This window comes from Phacochoerus africanus, chromosome 8, assembly GCF_016906955.1.
Source record: "Phacochoerus africanus isolate WHEZ1 chromosome 8, ROS_Pafr_v1, whole genome shotgun sequence".
NCBI lineage: Eukaryota > Metazoa > Chordata > Mammalia > Artiodactyla > Suidae > Phacochoerus > Phacochoerus africanus.
This window is the reverse complement of record NC_062551.1, coordinates 89,942,190-89,965,559: the sequence shown is the minus strand read 5'-3', so window position 1 is coordinate 89,965,559 and position 23,370 is coordinate 89,942,190. Positions and strand designations below refer to the sequence as shown.

Here is a 23,370-nt window from a genome sequence, read left to right as displayed (position 1 = left end):
TCCATAGGAGAAGGGAACCAGCACTAGCAGGATTTCTGGAGGCCCTGAGGGTCTCCAGGACTATCACCCATAGATCTCTGCAGAGCAGTCCTCTGGGAAGCCCTTTGAGTGGCCTCATATGCTGAATGTCTATGGATGGGGCTCTTGTTGGAGCTAGGATTCTACTGAAACAACAGGCAAGTATTTAGGCTAGGCTGTGGCTAACCATGTTGGAGGAGGCTGAGGGTGAAGGAAAATTTCTAAGGCCAGCACTAGGCATTTGGGGAGACAGCCGTATGTCTTTTAACCAAAAGTCTGAGGCCACTGGGGTGGGTTCTAAATCATATGTTTCCACATGTCCAGCTTCATTGTGCTGTTCACCATGCTTGCATGTATATAAGTGAAGAGCAGCAGTGGAGCCATGATTTCCTTCTATAGAGATTCTAAGAGGAAGCACATTTCTCTTACTCCATGACACAATTTTTAGATTATCTATCCACCCACTCAGTCATAGTTTTCCCTCTGTTTATTCAATCTCAGAGAGACAAAAAGAGAGAGAGAGTAGATTTAAAGGAATTAATTAAAATAAAGTCCCTTCTAGGACAAGGTGTGTCATCTCTGTGCTTCCTCTGGGGTGGGGGTGCAGGACAGGGCTCTAATGGAGTCACATCCAGCCAAGAGGAAAAGCTCCTTAGCTCTGATCAGCTCTTTTTGATCTCCATGCTACATCTGGCATATGGCCTACCCCACCATCTTTTTGTCTTCCTTCCTTTTCTTCCTCCTTCCATCCTTCTCTCCCTTCCTCATTCTCTCTCTCTCCTCCCTCTCTCCATCTTTTTCATTCCAGTGCAGTGATAGAGCATATACTTTCAGATCTCAGCCTCAGGAGTCAGACAAACCTGTGTTTGAAGACCAGCTTCACCATCTATTACTGTGTGTGTGAATTTGGGCAAGTTACCTAACCTAAGCCTTATTTGTGAAACAGGGTAAAACATAATACATACTTCTTTGTAGGTGGTGAGGTTTGGAAGAAATAATGTGAGTAGGGAGTGCAGCATCATCTGGGGCACATAGTCAGTGCTTGATAAATGATGGCTGAAATTCCTTCAACCTTGTGCTCACCGACATTTGCTTCCTTTGGCAGCCCTGGGCTGGGCCCTCAAGGATATGGGTGAAAAAGCCTGACTGTGCTTACTGCCCTCAAGTTTAGTCTGGTGGGGAGATAGCCATGGAAACAGAGGGCAGTGGCACCTGGGAAGGGCAGTGGTACCCCCTCTTTAACTCTAATTGCACTGTGGGCTGGATCTATGGGCTCTTCTACCCTAAACTGCTTTCAGATAGAACCACATCAGAGGGTTTAGCTTCCTGAGCCTTTAGGGAGCTGGGTTTATATGAACTGTGCATTTGGGAGTGCACTGAGTTGTAGTTTATTCATTCATTGAACACTCGTTGCCTTACTATGTGCCAGGCACTGTTCTAGGCATTTAGCGTGTATTAGTGGATGACACAGAGACTTTTCTCTTGTGAAGTGAAGGTTCTAGCAGGAAGAAATAGACAATAAACAGTAAGCGCAATATATAAGTAAACTCATGGGATGCTATGGAGTGATACATTCTATGAGAGAAAGAAAATATGAATATAAAACAGTTAAGGGAGCTTGGGGATGCCAGGGATGGAGGTGGGGAGGCAGGATGTGATTTTCTAAAGAGTAATCAGTGTAGACTCATTGAGAAGGGAATGCTTAGCAAAGACCTAAAGGAAGAGAAGGAGTTTGCCCTAACTGGGGTAAAGAACTTTACAAAGAAGAAGGAAAAATAAATACAAAGACCTTGAGGCAAGAACATGGACGTTGGTGGGAGGCACAGGAGGGAAGCAGTACGTTTGGTGAAGGGTGAGCAAGGCAGGTTATCGCTATGAGGGCAGGGATTGTGTCCACCCCATGCCTGGCAGGTGGTAGCGGTACAGTGAGTATTGATTGAATAAATGAATTTTTATTGGCTTCTAGGCTGGTCTGAGCAGAGCCAGGCCAGAACTGCTCCATCACTGATTTTCCTGAACAAAGAAGTCTGACTTAAGTCCTCTGATAGGAACAATCTTCAAATCACCAACAGAGCTCATATAAAATTCAAATGTGCAGTTGGGGGCATCAAAACACAAAGGCCTTTCCTTAGCATGTGTAAAGAACAGTGCATCTGCTGAAGAGTGGGGAAAACAAAATGAAATTATAGATGACCTTTGAATGCCTAATTTAAAGAGAAGCCTGTGCTGAACTTTTCCTGTAGCTGCTGTGAAAGTCTCCATGAGGGAGCCTTCTGGATTTGCAGCAGATGTCCAGTCTGAGGCTGTTGGAAGAATGAGGGAGGTAGACTGTCTACAGAGAAAGAAGAGGCTGCACCCAACTGTTGGTGACCACACAGCACGTCTTCATTTACTCTGGCTTTCAGGCTGTCTACTTTTGTGTCTTCCCCTGATTTTGTACTCAAGTCTTCCTGCCTCTCCTCTCCAGAGAGCTAGTCTCCCACCTGTCCTACTCCTTGTGCTGTTGAGGATTAAGTGCTAGGAACATCTCAGGAATACATTCCCGAGGGACCACCCCCTTCTCCCTCACCCCAGGCCTCCTATGTTAGAACATCTCTAGTGTGGCCTCTGGTTCTGTCTGGCCTAAGGCTAGAGGACGTTGTGTCAGGCGCTTAGGACCTGAGGAGCTCCAGTGCTCTCTGCCCCGAAAGCCCCTTTCCCCAGCTCTTCCTCTTTCCCTCTGCTTCTTCATTTCACCAACTCCCTTCTTCCTTTCTCACCTGGCACAGAAATCCTGGGAGAGGTTGAACAGGCATCTTGATGGCCCAAGGTCAGGAGAAACTATACAGTCCCTTAGGACAGTAATGGTTCAGGACCATGGATAGAGCTCTTTTGCTACACAGGGCACTAGCCATTCACTTGGGTCAGGTGACCCAAGGCATCTACCTGAAGGTGGCCTTGAGATCCCTTTTATAAGATGGAGTGGTGGGGGTGGTAGTGACTAAGGGGCTTGGCCATATTCCTTGGTATGAAGTAGCAAAGCAGAATTAAAAACCCAGGCTTTCAGATGTTAGGCCCCCCCTCCCATTTTTTAAAATTAATTTTCAACTGTGAGTCACATGAGACCAAAGTGCTTGAAGTTGCCTCTGTCTCTAAGAGATGAAGGCCAGTTCCACCAGAGATGTGTGCATTAGAAAAAGTAGCAGCCATGAGCTTTTGAGGGATAATGAAACAAATGAAAAGCAAGACAAATAAACAAACCAAAACAAACCAAAAGAAGCACAGATGACAACTGGATGTTTTAATCTATTTGCTCAGCACATATTAACTGAGAGTCTATGAAGTGCCAAATTCTGTGCTGGGGATTTAATAGTGAATTAGATATGCTCCTGGCCATCATGAGGCAGTCAAGCTGCTTGGGAGAAACAGAGACATAAGCTTGTTTCACAATTTCACAAAACAAGCTTGGTTTTGACAATTCACCCCTGTTTTCCAAGATAATTGTTTTCTTTTTGGAAGTCCAATGTGGGCAGAATTTTCCATGTGGCCTCCCTTCAGATGTCACACTGAGCCTCACCGTAGTGGGCTCAACCCCCAAAAGGCAGGCAGAGGACAGAAGCCTGGGAGTTTGGGATGAGATGATTGACACTTAAGAAAAGGGCTCCCTCCCCAAGGGAACATTCTCTGTCTATCAGAGTGCTCTAGAAAGAGATACGGCTTATCATATTGGCTAAAATAGGCATCTAGCCACCCCACCCCCACCCCCAGTCCATCCATCCATCCATGGAGTAATGGTTAAGAAGACAGGCTTTGACAACCAGATCGCCTGGGGTTGAATCCTGTTTCCACCATTTATCGGCTGCCTGACCTTGGGCCAATTACTTAACCTTCCTGGGCCTCACTTTCCTTACCCAGAGATGGAAATCAGAATACTGCATATCTAATGCAGTGGCGAAGATGGAATGAGCTTTAGATGTAAAGTGCATAAGACAGCTCTTGGCACAGGATCATTTTATTATTTTTAGACAAAGCTCCATGAGGGCAGAGATGGTGCCAGGGACACAGTGGGTGCTCAATACTAGCTTTAAAATGAGTAAATGAATGAATTTGCCAGGACCTGAACTTTTGTGTATCAGCGCCTGAGCCCAGCTACCATCCCTTGAACCAAAGGCACAGCTCAAGAGTCTTCTCAGCTGACAGGAACTCAGTGAAAGCTCCCTATGTTTGCTCTGAAAGACCCAGCAGGAGTAGGACCAGCCTGGCAGAGGCACCTGTCCCCAGACACTCGTGGCCCCTTCTCTTGGTGCTGATCCAGGGATGTAGCACAACCCACAGAGTAAGAAGCTCCACCATCAGCAGTGCAGAGGTACCTCTGCTGGTCCAGGATTCCCTGTCAACATAGGAATGTTGGTACTGGTACTGGCTCAAGATGCTGACAGATGAGCTGCATCTGTATCGCCAGTCAGGGAAAATCGTATTTGGTCCACTGTGGTGGCTTCTGTGTTCAGGATTTTCTGGAGGATCAGAGAGCCTGAAGTTAGAATTAGGAATTTGAATGGCCTGGGATTATTCCCACAGAGCAATTGGATGTGCTACAGAGACAAGTTTGCTGCCTTACCCTGTCTGCCATACATTGTTTTGCACCTTTGCTGCATGCATCTCGAGCTTGGGAGGAAGAAGGAGACCCTGCTTTTTTTCCATGTCCCCAAGGAACACCAACTGCACTAAGCTCTTTTCAGTAAATCCCAGGCTTTGCCCCTGGAGTAGAAACAGGACTGTAGCTTTGGATGATGTGTGAAACTTTGCAGCCTCGCAGAGGGAGGAGCCTGAGCTTTGCTTTCTCATCGATCTGGCTTTGAATCCCCAGTCTTTGAGGGCCCCTTCTCTTGAGATGGCTTCACTGCTACCTGTTTGACCTTGAGTATGTGCTTAAACCTTGAGGAGCTTCATTTCTCCACCTGTATAGTGGGTAGGGGTCGGGTAGGGGCATAATAGCTGTTTCAAAGGGTCATAGATAATGTTAGGGAGGCACATGGATAAATGTTGGTCCCCTTCTCAGACCTGCACTGAAGCATCCATATTTCTGGTGTGTTTGTATATGTTCTCTGCTATTCCCCTAGGACCCAATTATGAGGTTTCCCCAAACCGCTCATCAAGTGGAGACACTGTTAGTGGGATGGGCTGTGTCTGTCTGTCTCCTGTACTCCACTGCAGACTCCTTGAGGTCATAGACCATATAATACACAATCCACCCCTCCCATTTCCCCACCCCTCCCTGGGATCCCCACACACCTCCCCCCACCATACACACTTACAGCCTGGAACCAAGCAGCCCTCCCCAGACTTGCTGAATGAGAGTTGAATTTGGCTTGGACCTCTGGGGTTCTGGATAGATTCCAGGGCTTTCTTAACTTGGATGGGAAAAGTTGCATCTTTATTTTCACTAATCTTGTACTGAAACCCAGCATTTCTATTAATCATGAATGTAGGCAACAAAGCACAGCAGTATTAGTAGTACCTGTGAATTTGTTACTGATAAGATCACAGGTATTTTCATAGATCAGTACAATAGTGGCAACTATCTAGAAAGAACATTTATGCTTTGAACTATAGTATTCATCAGGCCCACTGCTAGATCTTGTTAATAATGCATTCATAAAGGAGCACCTATATTACTGTATGACAGATTTTTGAAATATTTTGAAAACTATATTTCAATATAATTGGTTTCCTTTGAAATTCTATGTATTTGGTTCTTTGCATTTAAAAAGATAATTTGAGATGGCTTCATCAGACTGCCAAAGGGGACCATGGCACAGGAAAGGTGAACACCTTGCCTAGGAGATCCATGGGTGGCTTTCTTTGGCCTGCAAATCTAAAGTGAATGAAAGAGGTGGGAGGCTGGGTTCTATGTATATGGACATTGGGCAGTTTCTGGAGACATTTTTGGTCATCACAACTAAGAGGTGCTCCTTGGCATCCAGGGATAGAGGCCTTGGGTGCTGCTAAACGTCCTCCGTGCCCAGGATAAAAGTATCTTGCCCAAAATGTAAATAGCGCTGTTGTTGAGAAACTCCGGACTGGACTGCACATGAACGAACATTTCTTGGATTGTTAAGACTTCGGGGGGAAAAAAAATCAATGTATGACTTTATTAGAAACACCTGTGATAATTCTCTCATTCAGCATTTGATGCACATTTGCAGTCTATACCCGGCACTGGGCACTAAGATCACAGTGAGGAGTATGACCTTGGAGATCTGGGCCTGTGATTCAGCAGGATGTGTGACCCAGTAGAGTTGCATGCAAGGTGCAGCCATCACGAATGTCTCTACAGGGCACCTGTTGTCCAGGCAACGTGCTGGGTGCTGGGGATTGGTGTGAATGTGACAGGTCATGATCTCTACCCCATGGAATCCACACCTGTTAGGAAACTAAATGATGCCGTGATGTATGCTGTGAAGAATGATGGAGACGCAGGGCTCTGTGGGGACACGCAGTGGGGTGTGTGCTTGGGTATGTGTTGGGGTGAGGGCAGTACAGTTTAGCGCAGTGGTCAGTAAGGTCTTGTGGGGGTGCTGAAGTTTCAGCTGAGACCTAAAAGATGAATAAGAGTTGGCCAGACCAGAGGATGGGGAAAGGATGCTTCTGTCAGAGGGAACAGCAAGTTTGAAGGCAGAGGGAGCAAAAGAGCATGGAGCATCAAGGGAACCATACAGAGAGAGTCTGGCTTGGGCTGAAGTGTCACTTAAGGGAAAAAGTGGCAGCAAGCAAAGGCTGGGAGAGGAGCAGGGGCCGGCTCAGTGGCATCTTGAACTCCCTATTTAGGATTGTGGACTTTCTTCAGAGGAGCCATGGAAGGACTTTAAGCAAGAGTGTCAGGCCAATTTTAGTGTGTGTGGGGGGGTTGTTTGTTTTTTAAAAGGATATATTGGGGAGGAAGAGGCATGGAATTTGGCGCCTCTTCCCTGCATGGATGGTTGTTGCAGGGAGAGAGTAAGAGAGAGCGAGAGAGAAAACATAGAGGGTAACTGCACCGGAAACCAAGGGAGGCTCCTTGGAGGAGGTGCTCTAAGAACTGAATCTGGAACAGTGAGTGAGGTTTGCTAAGTTGAGAAGGCCAGGGGAAGGCATTCCAGGCAATGTGCCAAGCCTTGTACAGGCCTGAAAGAGCCTGGGGTATTTATCGATGATGAGCTGTTTGTTGTGACAAGCATAATGTGCAGAGGAGAGGGGCTAAGATGAGGCCCAGTGCCAGCATCTCTATGACCCTGGGCTCTTGTTGGCAAGTCAAGGGTGACAGCAGAGGCCAAAGATACTGTTAGGCCCCTGCTTCTCCCATCTGTCCAGACAAGCTGCCCCTGCAGAAGACTGGTATAGAGATGGGCCAGAGTCCCATGGTAGGAGGAGTGTGGTCAGCTTCCCATGTGCAGGTGAGACATCGTTAGTGGGCACGGTTTACCTGGCATCTGCAGTGCTCCTGTGTTTCCTCTTAGGGCAGTTTCATTAATTGCATGGCTTCCATAAATCCATATCTCCAGCCCAGATTGCACTCCAAATTCCAGTCTACAGCCCTAATTGCCTTCTGGCCATCTCTGTCTAGATGTCCCACTGGCTTCTCCAACTAAATTTGTCCAAAATTGACCTTATCAGTCAATAAATATTTGCAGAATTGAATTGAATTTTTCTGCCAAACTTCTCAAAGGAGTTATCTCCTCAAAATTATCATTATTTGTAGACAACATGATTGTGTACCTAAAACACCCAAGGGAATCAACTGAGAAATCTTCAGAATTAATAAGAGTTCAGAAACCCAGTTGGAAGCAAGATGAATATATAAAAATCAATAGGTTTTCTGTATATCAGTAATAACCAGCTAGAAAAAAAATAATGGGAAAAATGGCACTCACTAGAGCAAGAACAAGTGCATAAAACATCCAGGAATAACCTTAACAAGATGTGACTGAGACCTATATAAAGAAAAGCACAAACCTTTATTGAAAGCCTAGCTGGTATTTATTGGTCACTTGCAGTGTGTGAAGTACTGTACCAAGCATATCACAGTTTGGTATGTATTATCACATTAATCCATACAACCATCCTAGAAGTGAGTGTTAATTTTAAAGATGTCAAAATAAGGGTTTGAAGAGTTTACATAAATTTTCCCAAAATTAATGTGGCAAAACTAAAATTTGAACACAAGACTTTTTGTTTCCAAAACCCAAGCTTTTAACCTTGTTATGAAGTCATCTCCAGAATATACCATCATGTAAAAATGACACCCATACATGTGGTCTAAGTATTATAAAAGGATTAATTCATTTCACTCATCCATTCATCCAGAATATCTACGGAGTGACTACCATGGGAAAATATTGAGCTAGGTACTAGAGATAAAAATATGAATAAAATCTCAAGTAGTCTATGGCTTGAGAAGCTACATAAACATATCATTATATCATCATTGGTCAAAGCAGTGATATTCACTAATTCCTTCATTTATTCACTAAGGATAAGCAAGCAAAGGAAGAATACTTGCTGTTATCTCAAGGGTTCCAAGAGGGCTTTCTGGAGGAGGTAACGAGTCTTAAAATGCCTGGAGTTCACTGGATGAGGGAACTAGAGAGAGTGCTTTCTAAGTACAGAGAGCTGGGTGGGCAGTTAATAGGCATGAATCATTTGTTCAACCAACAACTCTTCTGTGAGTACCTGCTCTGTGCCAGGTACAGGTCTGGGAGCTGGAGAGAGAGTAGGAACAAGCTAGCCCCTCTGCTCTCATGGAGATTGCTTTCTAGTGTGAGGGGCATACTGAAAAGAAACAAGCAAAATTGAATGTCAGAACTATAATTCAAAAAGCTGTAGAACCCCCATGCTCATAGAAGCACTATTCACAATAACCAAGACATAGAAACAACCTAAATGTCCATTGACAGATGAAAGGATAAAGATGTGGTACATGTGTACAATGGAATACTACTCATCCCTAAAAAAAGAATGAAATAATGCCATTGGCATAACGTGGATGCAAATAGAGATTATCATATTAAGTGAAGTAAGTCATAAAGAGAAAAACAAACACCATGTGATAGCACTTATATGTGGAATCTAAGATATGGCACGAATGAACCTATCTACAAAACAGAAACAGGCGCATAGACATAGAGAACAGACTTGTGGTTGCCAAAGGGGATGGAATTGTAAGGATGGGGTGGGAGGTTTTGGTTAGCAGATGTAAGCTATTCTGTGTTGGATGGATAAACAATAAGGTCCTACTGTATAGCACAGGGAACTGTATTCAATGTCCTATGATAAACCATAATGGAAAAGAATATTATAAAAAGAATTTGTATGTATATGTATAACTGAATCACTTGGCTGTGTAGTAGAAATTAACACAGCATTGTAAATCAACTATACTTCAAGGAAAAAGAGGAAAGAAATGCCAGAGGATGCTCGGCACTATGGGAAAAGTCAAACGGGAACCGGGAGCAGTGGTTTGAGAGGAGGGAGGCCTGGATTTTCTTTAGGGTCATCTCTGGGGAGGTAATACTTGACTCAGGCTGAAGGAAGTGAGGAAATGGGTCACACAGCTCTTGGGGAAGAGCTCTCTGGGCTGGAGGTCAAGCATATGTAGGGTCCCAAGGGGGGCTTGTGATGGGCTTAGGCAGCACGGCCAAGCATAGGGATAAAGGGATAAGCGACTGCAGAGAAGGTCAAGGGGCCATGAGGGGTCCCTTCAGGGATGGCTCTCAGGGTGTGGCAAGGACTTCGGCTTTTATGTTGAATAGGATTAGAAGCCAGAGAGAAATCTTTCTAAATGTCAATAAAGGAAAAAAACATTACCAAGAAAAAGATGGGTAAATGTGACTGCCAGTAAAAACCAAACGTTTTACTCTGCTTAAAAAATCTAAAGGAGGGAGTTCCCGTCGTGGCGCAGTGGTTAACGAATCCGACTAGGAACCATGAGGTTGCGGGTTCGGTCCCTGTGCTTGCTCAGTGGGTGAACGATCCGGCGTTGCCGTGAGCTGTGGTGTAGGTTGCAGACGCGGCTCGGATCCCGCGTTGCTGTGGCTCTGGCGTAGGCCGGTGGCTACAGCTCCGATTCAACCCCTAGCCTGGGAACCTCCATATGCCGCGGGAGCGGCCCAAGAAATAGCAACAACAACAACAACAATAACAACAACAAAAGACAAAAAAAAAATCTAAAGGAAACAAAAAGCATATGACAGGTGGAAAACAATATTTGTGACAAATATGACAAGAGTAAAATCCTGATTCTGTAAAGAGTTATTACAAATTGATAAGAAAACTATGGAATATTTAAGAACAGAAAAGTTAAATACTTTTGTATGTCAAGTATCACAAAATTAAAAGGCCAAAATGACTACACATGTGTATGTAGCACGTAGGATGCGTAGATGATATAAATTTGTAAATCTGTATGAAAAAATAGACACCACAGTGGAAAATGAGCCAGAAATTTCATCAGATAATTCCTCAAGGGAGGAATTAAAATTATTGAGGAACGTTGAAAAGATGTTGAATCTGAGAAGGCGATGCTCAATAAAACAAGATAGTAGGGAGTTCCTGTTGTGGCTCAGTGGATTAAGAACCCAATGTAGTCTCGCCGAGGATGTAGGTTCAATCCCTGGCCTCACTCAGTGGTTTACGGATCAGCATTGCTGCAAGCTGCAGTGTAGGTCACAGATGTGGCTCAGATCCACTGTTGCAGTGGCTGCAGCATAGGCTGGTAGGTGTATCTCTGATTCCACCCCTGGCCTGGAAACTTCCATATGCTGCAAGAGCAGCTGTAAAAAAGAAAAACAAGAAAACAAACAAACAAAAATGGAGGGATAAAACAAGTAGGCATAAAACATCTCAATAAGAAAATACACAATGTGGGTAAAGTTGCCTTGAGATAAGCATTTCTAGACATGGCTGTTGAGAATGTAACTGTACTCTTCTAGAAAGTATGTGGGCAATCCGGAGCCAAAGCCTCGGAAATGTTCCTACCGTTTGACCTAGGCACCTGTACTTTTGAAAGTCTGCCCTAGGGAAATCATCCAAAAACAAATGCATGAACAACAACCCGATGACTAGTTCTTCAGGATTGTTCCTGAACCCCAAACAGGTCTTGGCCATATTTGGCAGCTGCACAGAGAGAGAGGCATGGATGGGAGAAGGCGCAGCATCCTGGGTACTGGGAAGGAGAAGCACAGTGTCCTCGGGTGCAAGTCTGTAGCAGTGGTCCTGTCATCTCCAGGGCTGGTCACCAGACGTGCAGAGCAGGTAGCTCTTTGCTTGGATGAAATTCAGCATTTTCTAGGCATGAAAAGCCGTTGAGCCCTTTTGGCATATGGCCTCCCACTCTGTTAGCATTTCAATCTGGAGTGGCTGCCCCGGGTTGCCGCTTTCTCAACACACTCACTAACCAGCATTTGATGCCAGGGCGGCATCCAAATGAGTCCGGCTTCCAGCCGTATCTCACCATCTCCCACAGCGCCTACCGCAGAGGTCAGCCAGCATCGGATGGGTGAGACCCCACCCCCACCCCCATACTAAAGCTGGACGCTGTTACCGCATAAGTGAACATTCATTCTGGGACCCTGGCCATGGAAAAGCATTTTCCACTGCACTGACCAGCATGCTGCCACCAGACCTTACTATGAGCCCAGGTCTTCTTTATAATGAAAAAGAATATCCAGAAACAATTTAAATGTTTGACAAGCGGAGAATGGTTGCGTAAACTCTAGTATAACCGTGGACCAGAATGTGGTGCATCCATTTAAAATGCTGTTTTGGACAGATTCAATATCTTGGGGGGAAAGCTCATGTTATAATGTTTACTGAATTGTTGCAAAAGAAAACCGAGAAATGACCTGAATGGCCATCAGCAGGGGAGTGGTTGAGGACATTGAGATACATCCAGGCTATGGAATATTACACATTTATATAAAAAATAAGTTAGATATGGATCTACTGACCTGGAAGGTGTCCCTGATGTATTGTTAAATGAGAAAGCAAGTTGCAGAGAAATGAGTGAAACTACGATTTCATTTTTAAAACAAGGTAATAAAAATTCTCCCAGAACGTGTCCATTTGTTTGCATGAGAGAGGAGAAGGTTGGAGAGGAGAGTTGCCTGTCTGTTAACTCTGCTAACTTTGGAGCGGGTGGAAGGGAGAGAGAGGTCTTTATACATTTTTGTGTTGCATGGGTGCATATCCATGTATACCACAAGGGACATGGCCTTTTGTAATTTAAGACTCAAGAATAATTTACTGAAAAGAAGAGCACAGAATTACATATACAGCATTACCTCAGCGATATGAAATGTGCATGGAAAATTCTAGAAAAAGAAAATATTAATGGCAGTTGCCTCTGAAAGGAGAATGAGATTGTAATGTCTTCTCTCTCTTATTTTTGTTTTTGTTTTTTCTTTTTAGGGCCACACCCACGACACATGGAGGTTCCCAGGCTAGGGATCTAGCTGTTGCCGCTGGCCTACACCACAGCCACAGCAATGCCACAGATCCAAGCCGCATCTGCAAACTACATGTTGTAGTGCAGGGTAAGGCAATGTCAGATCCTTAACCCATTGAGCAAGGTTAGAGATTGAACCCACAACTTCATGGTTCCTGGTTGGATTTGTTTCTGCTGCACGATGGGAATTCCTCTCTAATTTTTTATTCTTGCCTATATTTTCCAAATTTTCTACAAGGAGCAACTGTTTAAAATATAATGGGAGTTCCTTGTCGTGGCTCAGTGGAAATGAATCTGACTAGTATCCATGGGGACACAGATTTGATCCCTGGCCTCACTCAATGGGTTAAGGATCTGGTGTAGCCATGAGCTGTGGTGTAGGTCACAGAAGCAGCTCCGATCTGGCATTGCTGTGGCTTTGATGTAGGCCAGTGACTACAGCTCCAATTCGACCCCTAGCCTGGTAACCTCCATATGCTGCTGGTTTGGCCCTTAAAAAAAATACAAAAAAATAAAATAAAAATAAAATATAATGGCTTCTACCTTCTGACTAGTCAGTCTTGCCTTGACTTATTACAATCTGGCCTCTGTCCACTTGTCACCCACCATCTGTCTTTGCTGAAATGCACATATCCATTTGGCAAATACTTAGTGAATTCTAGGCCCTGGGGAGGCAGCAGGAACCAGGACAAAGCTCCCATTCTCAGTGTCCTTACTTCCAGAGGGACCATTTGGACATCAAACCAAGTGACCTCATCCAAGGCCCTCATCTTGGCCTTTCTGTGGTGCTCAATGCACAGAGTCACCTTCTCCTGGATGGAACTGTCCTCTCATTCTCCTCCCGCTATTCTGCCTGCCTCCCTGCCTCCTACTCTGTCACTTTTCTTGTCCCCCTATAGGTAAAGTGTTCCCAGGTTCTCTGTTCTGAGCCCCCCTCATTTTTTTCTCAACAGCAGGAGGGACTGTTCATGCCCAGGTTCTGCATCAGAAACTCCAGACCCACACACATCTGAATGGAGGCAGTGGCTGGGATGCTGAGGCTGGCAGCGAATGTTGGTATCCGTGGTTGTCCAGAACATGAATGAGGGTGGTCCTTAAGGTGTGGCCCCTGTGGGGTCTATACTCCAGACATCCTGTGTACCCCTGTAACATGGTTCTGCCACTTGGAGGTATTTGCTTATGTCTGGTCTATGATCCAGACCCCATGACCCATCACAGGGTCTAACCTAGAGGAATGAATGAATCAGTGAATGCATCAATCAATGAATGACGTGGTGCAATGACATTGCTGGATTTCGGCCCTCTGTCTGCTGGTGCTGAATTGAAACGCAGAGACACAGTTTTGGGTAAAGGAAAACAAAAAATGGCTTTATTGCTTTGCCAGGCAAAGGAGAGTCACAGCGGGCTAATGCCCTAAAGACTGTGCCCCTGCCTCCCTTACAAAGAAGCATGAGGAGTTTTATAGTAAAAAAGAGAAAAACGGGTTTTCATATAGGAATCAGGATTGGGACAAGCGTGCATTCTTCTTTCTTTGGGGGAATCTTTGTCATCAAAGCTGGAGTCAGATGTTCCCGATGGTGGTCTTCTGGGTTATTGCCTCAAATTAACAGTACTTGCGAAAAGGGCATATTGATCAGAGATGAGAACAAACTAGGAAAGTTCCTGAGCAAACATCATGTGCTAATAATCTTTCACCCACAGGCCATTGTGCTCAGGGTGCCTAAGCACCCTGGGGTGCTTATGGGTGATTGTGTCTAGGGTGCAATTAAGTCAGGGAGAAGGACAAGGAAGGACTCTAGGCTGTTCAGTTTCCAAGTATTCATTTCTAAAAGAAGCATAAGGAATGTAACTTTTCTCTTAGGTGTATAAGATGCCTATGTTATTGTGTGTATTCCTTGAGAGGGAACCAGGATCCTGCCCCAAGGCTGTACTATCGTTGCTTGACTGTTCCTCCCTTCCCTGATCAGCAACTGTCTGAACATGCCCTAGGAACTCAAGGAAGGTCAGGGTGGCTGAATGAGGCCCATTTCCTAAGAACAGAGAGGCTCTTGTGCCCCGGAGCCCCACAGGGCCGTGTCCAGTTTCATCACCAGGCAGGTTTCAGAGACATGAGCTGAGTCGATCTGGCACAGGTCCCAGTGAGGTGAAGTTTAAGAATGTGAACCCACGGATAGCTTTGAAAGTTGTGGATCTGGCATTGCCATGAACTGTGGTGTAGGTCGCAGATATGGCTTGGACCTGGCATTGCTGTGGCTGTGGTGTAGCCTAGCTGCTACAGCTCTGATTAGACTCCTAGCCTGGGAACCTCCATATGCCATAGGAGTGGCCCTAGAAAAGGCAAAAAGACAAAAAAACAAAACAAAACAAAACAAAAAAAAACAAAAAAGAAATTTGTGGAGATAGAAGCTCTATTGCATTATTATTGTAGTTGATTTTTTTTTTTTCTGATTTCTGGGCTATTATGTTTTCCTTTGTGAACAAAGCTGTTCAAGACCTTGTTCAGTTTTTTTTTTTTTTTAATTTCAGTGCTTTTTGCTTTCCTATAGATTAGTAATAATTCTTTCTACATTAATATATTACTTTACTACTTAATTTTTTATGAGCCTTTTGATTTTATTTTTAATTTTAATTTTATTTTTTGTCTTTTTGTCTTTTTTAGGGCCGCACTCTCGGCATATGGAGGTTCCCAGGCTAGGGGTCCAGAGTCACAGCAATGCAGGATCCGAGGCACGTCTGCAACCTGCATCACAGCTCATGGCAATGCCAGATCCTTAACCCACTGAGCAAGGCCAGGGATTGAACCTTCGTCCTCACGGATGCTAGTTGGGTTTGTTAACCATTGAGCCACGACAGGAACTCCTGATTTTGTTTATATTTTTGACCTACACATAACTTTTTTGTATAAACTATCAATTTGGTGGTATCCTCCATAGCTTTTACATTCAGAAAATCATGGTCAGATAATTATTTGCGTACATTTCTTTCTAATTTTGTTTGGTTCTTTTGGAAACAATTCTCTTTATTCCACCTAGAATTCATTTTACGTATAGTGTGAGTTGAGTTGATAATAATTCTTTTCTCAAACAGTTAATTAGTTAACTTTGAAAAATGCTTTTATTTTCTCATTGATTTTTAATGCTGTCTTGTACATTTCAATTTTTATGTGTATTTAAGGCTGTTCCTATAATACTGTTTTATGTTCCGCCTGTCTACTCTTGGACCACCTCCACACAATTTTCTTAAGCATCATTTGGTGATTCTATTCAGTATCTTGTAGAATGAGAAAAAAAAAATAGCCATTGTCTGTGACCATCTATTTTTTCCAGTTAAATTTAAGTGTCCCTTTACTAAATTTAAAACAGGTCATTGGGCTTTTGATCAAAATTGCATTAAGCTTATAAATTAACTTTTCAATAACTTTTCAAAAGGTTAATATTCTAAATTAACCTTTCAGTAGTTAGTCTTTCCACTCAAGATTATGTTATGTCTTTCCAATTATTCAAATTCTTCTATCCTCTCTAAAAGTTATTTTTATACCGTGACTGCCCATTTCTTATTAACTTGATTTGTATTTATTATATGCAATTTGTAGTTATAATAAATAAGACCTTTTTTCTTTATATTTTTATCTGTCACTGGCATATGGAAATGTCATTGATTTTTTATACTTATTTTGTGTTTGGCTATTTCATTGAAATTTTTTTATTAGTTCTAATAGCTTTCTAATTGATTCTCCTGGGTTTTCTGGGTATATTAATATATCATCTGCAAACCATATTTTGCTTGCTTCTTTCTCATTTCTTTTTCTTGTGTCGCATGGATTAGCTCTTCCAATAAGGTGTGAAATCTCAGAGGTGATAGTAGCATTTCTATCTCATTCCTGATCTTAATCAGATGTTTCACCGCAAGTAAGATGTAGGTTATTGTTCTAAAATGGATGCTCTCTCATGCTAAGGAAATAGTCCTTCTCTTATTTCCGAAAGCTTATTTTAATCAGGGTTATGTGTCTAATTTTATTAAATGCCATTTAACATTTATTCAGAAGACTTTAGCTTTTCTCCCCCCTCTTTTAATGGGATCTTTGTGTTATCCCTCTTTTGTGTTAAAAGAGATTTTTCAATATTAAAGTCATTTGAGAGATTAACTGTCCTTTGTCAGTTTAATCCCTAAAGTGGGCTTTAAAAAGAAATAGTGTTGAGTCAATTTATCAGCATCATAATTGAGAAGGTAGCTCTGAAGTGGACTGCTTATGTTTGAATCCTATCTCTGAGTAATGGGGTGACGGTCCCCTTCCTTAATTTCTCTTTGCCTTTGTTCATTGGTAAAATAGAGGCTATATGAACAGTATTCACCTTCTAGAACCATTGTGAGGATTAAACAAGTTCACATATGTAAAGTTCTTGGAAGAGGGTCTAACCAAACAGTCACTAAATACAAGCACTATATTATATTATTGAAAACTTACTGTGTGTCTGCTACTGAGCTTGGGGTATGGATTCAAAGATGGGAAAACTCAAGTATGATCTGTTTCCTGGAGTGCGCAGCTTGGCAAGAAGACAGATACTTATACATTAATCACATGGAGGCATGAGAATTTGTTTCTATGGGAAGTGCTACTGAGGAGAGGTGATGGTGCCATGAGAGCATACAATAGGGGGTTTGAGCTAGTCAAGGAGAGATACTTGACTGAGATCTGAAAGATAAATATGCCAAGAATAGAGGGAAGACTTCTAGGAAGAGAGAATAGCATATGCAAAGGTCCTGTGACTGTGCAATGAGAGTGTGGCCAGTACAAGGGACTGAGAAGAGAGGGGAGGGTGGGGGTGTTTCTGCCAGTTTTATTGAGAAATAAAGGACATACATCCCTGTGTCAATGTAAGGAATGGTGGTTTGATTTACATACATTGTGAAATGATTATCACAATAGGTTCAGCTAATATCCATTTTCTCATGTAGAAACAATAAAGAGGAAAGAAGAAAGGAAAAAAAAATATTCTCCTTGTGATGAGAACTCTTAGGATCTGCTTTCTTAACAACTTTTCCTGGCCGTAACACAGCAATGTTAGTTATGGCCATCGTGTTGTACAGTATATCCCTAGTATTTATTTTACAACTGGAAGTTTGTACCTTTTGCTACCTTTCTCTGATTCCCTTCCCCCCATCTCCTGCCTCTGATAACCACAAGTCTGAACTCCTTTTCTATGTGGTTGGGTTTTGTTTGTTTGCTTGGAGTTTTTGTTTATTTAGATTCCACATATAAGTGAGATCATATAGTATTCAATTTGTCTTTTTCTGTCTGACTTATTTCACTTAGCATAATGCCTTCAAGATCCAATTCATGTTGTTGCAAATGGTAAGATTTCCTTTTTTATGGCTGAGTGATATTCCTATCTCTCTCTCTCTCTCTCTCTCTCTGTGTGTGTGTGTGTGTGTGTGTGTGTTCGTATCTTATAACTAATTTATCCATTCATCCATTAATGGATACTCACATTATTTCCACGTCTTGGTTATTAGAAATAGCGATTCTACAAACATCTTTTTGAGTTAGTGTTTTTGTTACGTTGAGATGTATTCCCGGAAGTGGAATTGCTGGATCATATGGTACGTCTATTTTTAAATTTTTGAGGATCCTCCATACTATTTTCCATAGTGGCTGCACCAATTTACATTCCCACCAACAGTGCGCAAGTGTTCCCTTTTCTCTATATCCCTGCTGGCATTTGTTATCCCTTGTCTTTTTGTTGGTGGCCATTCTAACAGGTATGTGGTTTTAATTTGCAACACTGGATCCTTAAACCCACTGAGCGAGACCAGGGATTGAACTCGCATCCTCATGGATCCTAGTCGGGATTGTTAACCACTGAGCCACGAGGGAACTCCCTGGTCTGCTGGCCTCTTGTTTAAACTCTCTGAGCCTTTGTGTCCTACCTCACGGAGTTGTTCTGAGGCTTGAATACAAGGATGCTCATTTTATCACCTGGACAGCGCACGGCACAAGCAAGCTCACACTCAGGGTCTGTCACCCAGGCCCCCTTCTCTCTGGGCCCAGCATGGGGTGGTCCAGAGGAAGCAGTTGGAAAAGGGGATTAGCGATCCTTTAGGACACGGCTCTCATCTCCCTGGAAGAGTCTGCGAGTTCTTCTGGCTATACTGAACTGTGCCCTTTCTCTCTCCCAGGCCAGAACTGCACGTTCCAACTGCAGGGTCCCAATGGCACCGTGGAGAGCCCAGGCTTCCCTTATGGCTACCCCAATTACGCCAACTGCACATGGACCATCACTGCGGAGGACCAGCACAGGATCCAGCTCGTGTTCCAGTCCTTTGCCCTGGAGGAGGACTTTGATGTCCTGTCGGTGTTTGATGGGCTGCCCCAGCCAGAGAACCTGCGAACCAGGTACTACTCCTGCTCCCTTGGCCAACAGCTGGGGAGGAACCCCACTGGAGTGAAAGGTTTATGGTCATCTCCAAAGACCTCTGAGTTTATAACACCTGCCCTCACCTCCTCTGCTTTCTTTACATTTCCTTTCTCCTGCTTAGAAGTTCTCAATAGGCAGGATTGATGAGCAAGGACATCTGGGAAGACCAGATAGAAAACATACCAAGCAGTTCAAGTCTTCCTATTGAAACTGATTTTGCATATCTATGTGTGTATGTCTGTAGATCTGTTGGTATACGTGTGCAAACACAGAAATATATTTTCTCCCCCTTGAATCCAGCAGATGTGAGTTGAAGCCTAATAGTGACTATGTCTTGCATCGTGTATTCAAAAACCATGACTACTTTGTTGGAATTTGCCTTGCATTTGTGTGGCTTTGGCTGTGCATATAGGATTGAGAATTTAGGGAAGTTCCCATTTTTTTTTTAAACCATCACAGTTGATGGAAGAGAAAACAATGGAGAGAGCAGGACTGCTTTTCTGCAGCCTGGGCTGGCTCCCAAGAGAAGTGTTCACATCAGGGAGGGAGATGGGGAAGAAGACTACCACCTCTGTGGAAAGCAGACTTTGGGGGGGTGGGAGGACAAAAATAAAGACCCCAGAGTCACAGCTCTCCATGTTTTGTTGACCAGGTGACCTGGTGTACTCCATCTCAAGCCTTGTCCTAGTTCTGCCAGATGGGCTTTGGATGCAACAGGGAGTCAAAGGGTTAATGGCTCACCAGCCAAGCCCTGGGCAGCCTACGATGCTAATTGTGGGGCACTAAGGAGAGATTCCTCACCAAGCCCTTAACCTCAAGGCTTTAAGATGCTTGAGAGGAGAGTCCTAAACAACATTCTCTGGACTACACCGGCCCCCTTCTTGCTCACTCCCTGCCCTCTCAGGGCAGTGCAGAGATGATACTGCTAAGCCGGCAGCAGAGGTGGGCATCTGGGGCTCCCCTGATTAGTAGTCCCCCCCACCAGACAAGATTGGGCTTGTCCATCTCATGTTGACATTCTGCAGGGATTGGCACACAGTAGGCGTTCAGTGAATTTTGGGTGAAGGGCCTGGCGTCCTCTTCACTCATTCATCCCATAAATGTTTCATGAGCACCTACTATGTTCCAGACACTGGCTTGAGTGCTGGGGACATAGCAGTGAGCAAAACAAAGCCACTGTCTTCACGGAGGTTACATGCTAACTGGTGGAGTTGGGGGTAGGGGAAGGGTAGACTTGGACTTGAATATGTGAGTTTAGAGTTCAAGGACATGGAGCTAGAAATATAAAATTGGGACACCAGAACTGGATAGTGCTTAAAACCAGGAGACTGGATGGGGTCTCAAGAGAGCAAGTCCTCACCATCAGATGTCGTGCTCAGATGACTGCATCTGTGGGACACCTGCATAGACTCCATGAGTTGAAAGATAGAAAGTCAGGAGTTCCTGTTGTGGCCCAGTGGAAACAAATCCAACTAGGAACCGTGAGGTTGCGGGTTCGATCCCGGGCCACACTCAGTGGGTTAAGGATCCTGCATTGCTGTGAGCTGTGGTGTAGGTCACAGATGTGGCTCGGATCTGGCGTTGCTGTGGCTCTGTTGTGGGCCGGCAGCTATAGCTCTGATTAGACCCCTAGCCTGGGAACCTCCTTGTGCTGTGGGGTGGGACCCTAAAAAGACAAAAAAGCCAAAAAAAAAAAAAAAAGAATGAGTCTAGGAAGCAGCACCTTCCTAGGACTCCCAGATGGTGGTCAGCCCACCCCTAAAACAAGTGATCAGTAAGAATTAGGCAGAGTTCCCACTGTGGCCCAATGGAATTGGCAGCAGTTTCTGCAGTGCCAGAACGCAGGATCAGTTGGGCCCAACACAGGGGTTATAGGGTGTGGAGCTGCTGTAGCTGCAGTATAGGTCCCAACTGTGGCTTGGATCTGATCCCTGGCCCAGGAACTCCATATGCCCCAGGGCAGCCCCAAAAAAAAAAAAAAAAGAAAGAAAGAAAGAAAGGTGGACGGAGACAATGGGGAAGTTGGTTGGGGCATAGATGGCTGGAGGCCAACTCCACTTCTGCATCTTGAGATTCTTCCAGCCTTCTTCTCTTTAAGGCAGGGTCCATGCATGTGCCAAGCTCTTTTTTTCCCACCTGTGGATTTTCTGGCTCTGAGAGTGAAGTGTGGAAACCCCATCCAGAGGTGGGGATTGCTATGGCCTGTAAGGGTGAGGCTTTTCATGACCTAGAGGGGTAGTCCTGGTGTGGGAGGCCCTGGACATGTTCCTAGGTATCTGAGGAGGAGGCTCCTGGGGTTTGTATCCTCTCTAGGTCATCACTGCTTGGGCCCTTTATCCCTGTCGTGGTCCTGATGGGTTCACTTTGGTTCATTTCAGAATTGTATATAGATTTCTTTTTTTCTTTTGTCTTTTTAGGGCTGCACCCGAGGCATATAGAGGTTCCCAGGCCAGGGGTCTAATTGGAGCTGTAGCTGCCAGCCTATGCCACAGCCGCAGCAACGCCAGATCCAAGCTGCGTCTGTGACCTACACCACAGCTCACGGCAACTCTGGATCCTTAACCCGCTGAGCAAACCCGCAACCTCATGGTTCCTAGACGGATCCGTTTCCACTGTGCCGTGACGGGAACTCCAGAATTGTATGTAGTTTTCTCAGGCAGCTTTTCTACCTCCACAGTATCTGGGATCACCTCCACTTTCTTTCATCCATGCCTGTGCATTTGCATTTTTTTTTTCTCAATTAGTTCTTGCCGGAAGTTTGCCTATTGTATCAGTCTTTTTAAAGCTCCAACTCTAAAGCTATCAACTTTATTCCTTTCCTAACTAATGGATTTCTGCTTCTATCTTTATTCCTTCTTCTCTTCCACATACCTTAGGCTGGTGTGGCTCTTTTACTATTTTCATGAATTGAGTTAATTTCATTATTTCTTTTTTGATAATAACATTGAGACATTTTCCCCTAAGTACAGCTTTGACCATATCCCATAAGTTTTGATGGATGGTTGTTATTTTAGAAATAGTCTCTAACTGCAATTTTGTTCCTTCCTTGATGCTAGGGTTTTTTCCCCCTCTCAAATTTTCCAAGTAATGTGTTTTTTTTTTATACTTAAGAAGTTATTATCTAGCTGTACTCATTATAATTTCTATTTTGCAGAATTTGTTGACTATTTTTCCTCATTTTAAGATCATTTTTGTTAAATGCTCTGAGTATTTGAAAAGAACATGTGTTCTGTGGCTGAAGGGAAAAGAACTTCATGTTATTAATGTTGTTTAATTTTTCTGATTTCTTGTTTATTACCTAAGCGGTGTTTGTCAAAGATGAGCAACTTATTGTTCTCACATTTTCACTCTTGTTTTTGTAAATTTCTCCTTTTATTTCTAAGTCTTTATTTTATATATTTTGACTTTATACTCTTCAGTATTTTTAAACATCCAGTATTAAGAGTGGATTATAATTCCTTCAGTATAAAAGCTATATTTATTCCCTTTTGCCTTAAATTCTGAATTCTACTTTTGATACCAATACCATCACTTTCATTTTCTTTTAGGTTTGTTATTTATCATCCGTCTTTGCCAATTCCTCTTCTTGTAATATTTTATGTCATTTTATATATAGCTCTTAGATTTTTATTTTTAAACATTTCATGAGAGTTTTTATTCTTTAACAGAAAATTTTAATTCATTCACCCTTTTTGGTGATAACTGATGTATTTGTTCTATTTAATCGTTTCGGTTTTTAAGCTTCCTTACTATTCTTTGTATTTCTCCATCTTTAAGCACCGGTTTTCTTTGCCTCATCTCTGATTTTTATTCCACTCATGGTTAAAGTTACTTCTTAAGAACAGCTTTGAAGCTGTGTTTCTCTGTCCACATCCTGGCTAGTGAGCCGTCTTCTGCGTCGTCTCACCTCAAGTTTTCTGCATCTTATAGAAATTCCTTAGTGTTTGTAGCATGTAGGTGTCTGTCTCTTTTTCCTAGTTTCCCTCATGACCGTATATAGGCTCTCTTTTTTATACACCTTAGACCATTTCCATGACAGCTTAGGAGGCCAGGTTGAAGGAGAGTTTAACATGTTGTCTTGGCTCTCCATCTTCAACTGGAAAGTTCTCTTATGATTTTTATTCTTTTTGATGCTGCTGTGAATAGAACTATTTTTATTTTATTCTCAGATTGTTAATTGCTAATAATAGAAATACAACTGATGTTTGTATATTGATCTTGCATCCCATGACCTTGTTGAACTCCTTGTTAATAGTTCTGATAGTTGTTTTTTAATACCAGTGAATAAAAATGGTTTTAGTTCTTCCTTTTTGATCTGGATGCCATTTATGTATGGATGTATGTATTTATGCTTATTTATTGCACTTGGCTAGAATATTGAGTATTTTCAATGTTCAGTACAATGTGGAATAGACGTAGTGAGGGTGGACATTCTGACCTTGGCCCTGTCTTAAAATATTCTGTCTTTCCCAATTA

General features: G+C 43.3%; 1 protein-coding gene across 1 annotated transcript in view; it reads left to right on the top strand.

Annotated features, from left to right (window-relative positions):
- Positions 1-23,370, top strand: part of CSMD2 (CUB and Sushi multiple domains 2) — a 648,967-nt gene that overhangs the window by 45,826 nt on the left and 579,771 nt on the right. Inside the window, exon 2 of the mRNA XM_047793175.1 lies at positions 18,656-18,872. Within this exon, the coding sequence (XP_047649131.1) occupies positions 18,656-18,872 (217 nt within the window). The remainder of the gene's footprint in view (positions 1-18,655; positions 18,873-23,370) is intronic.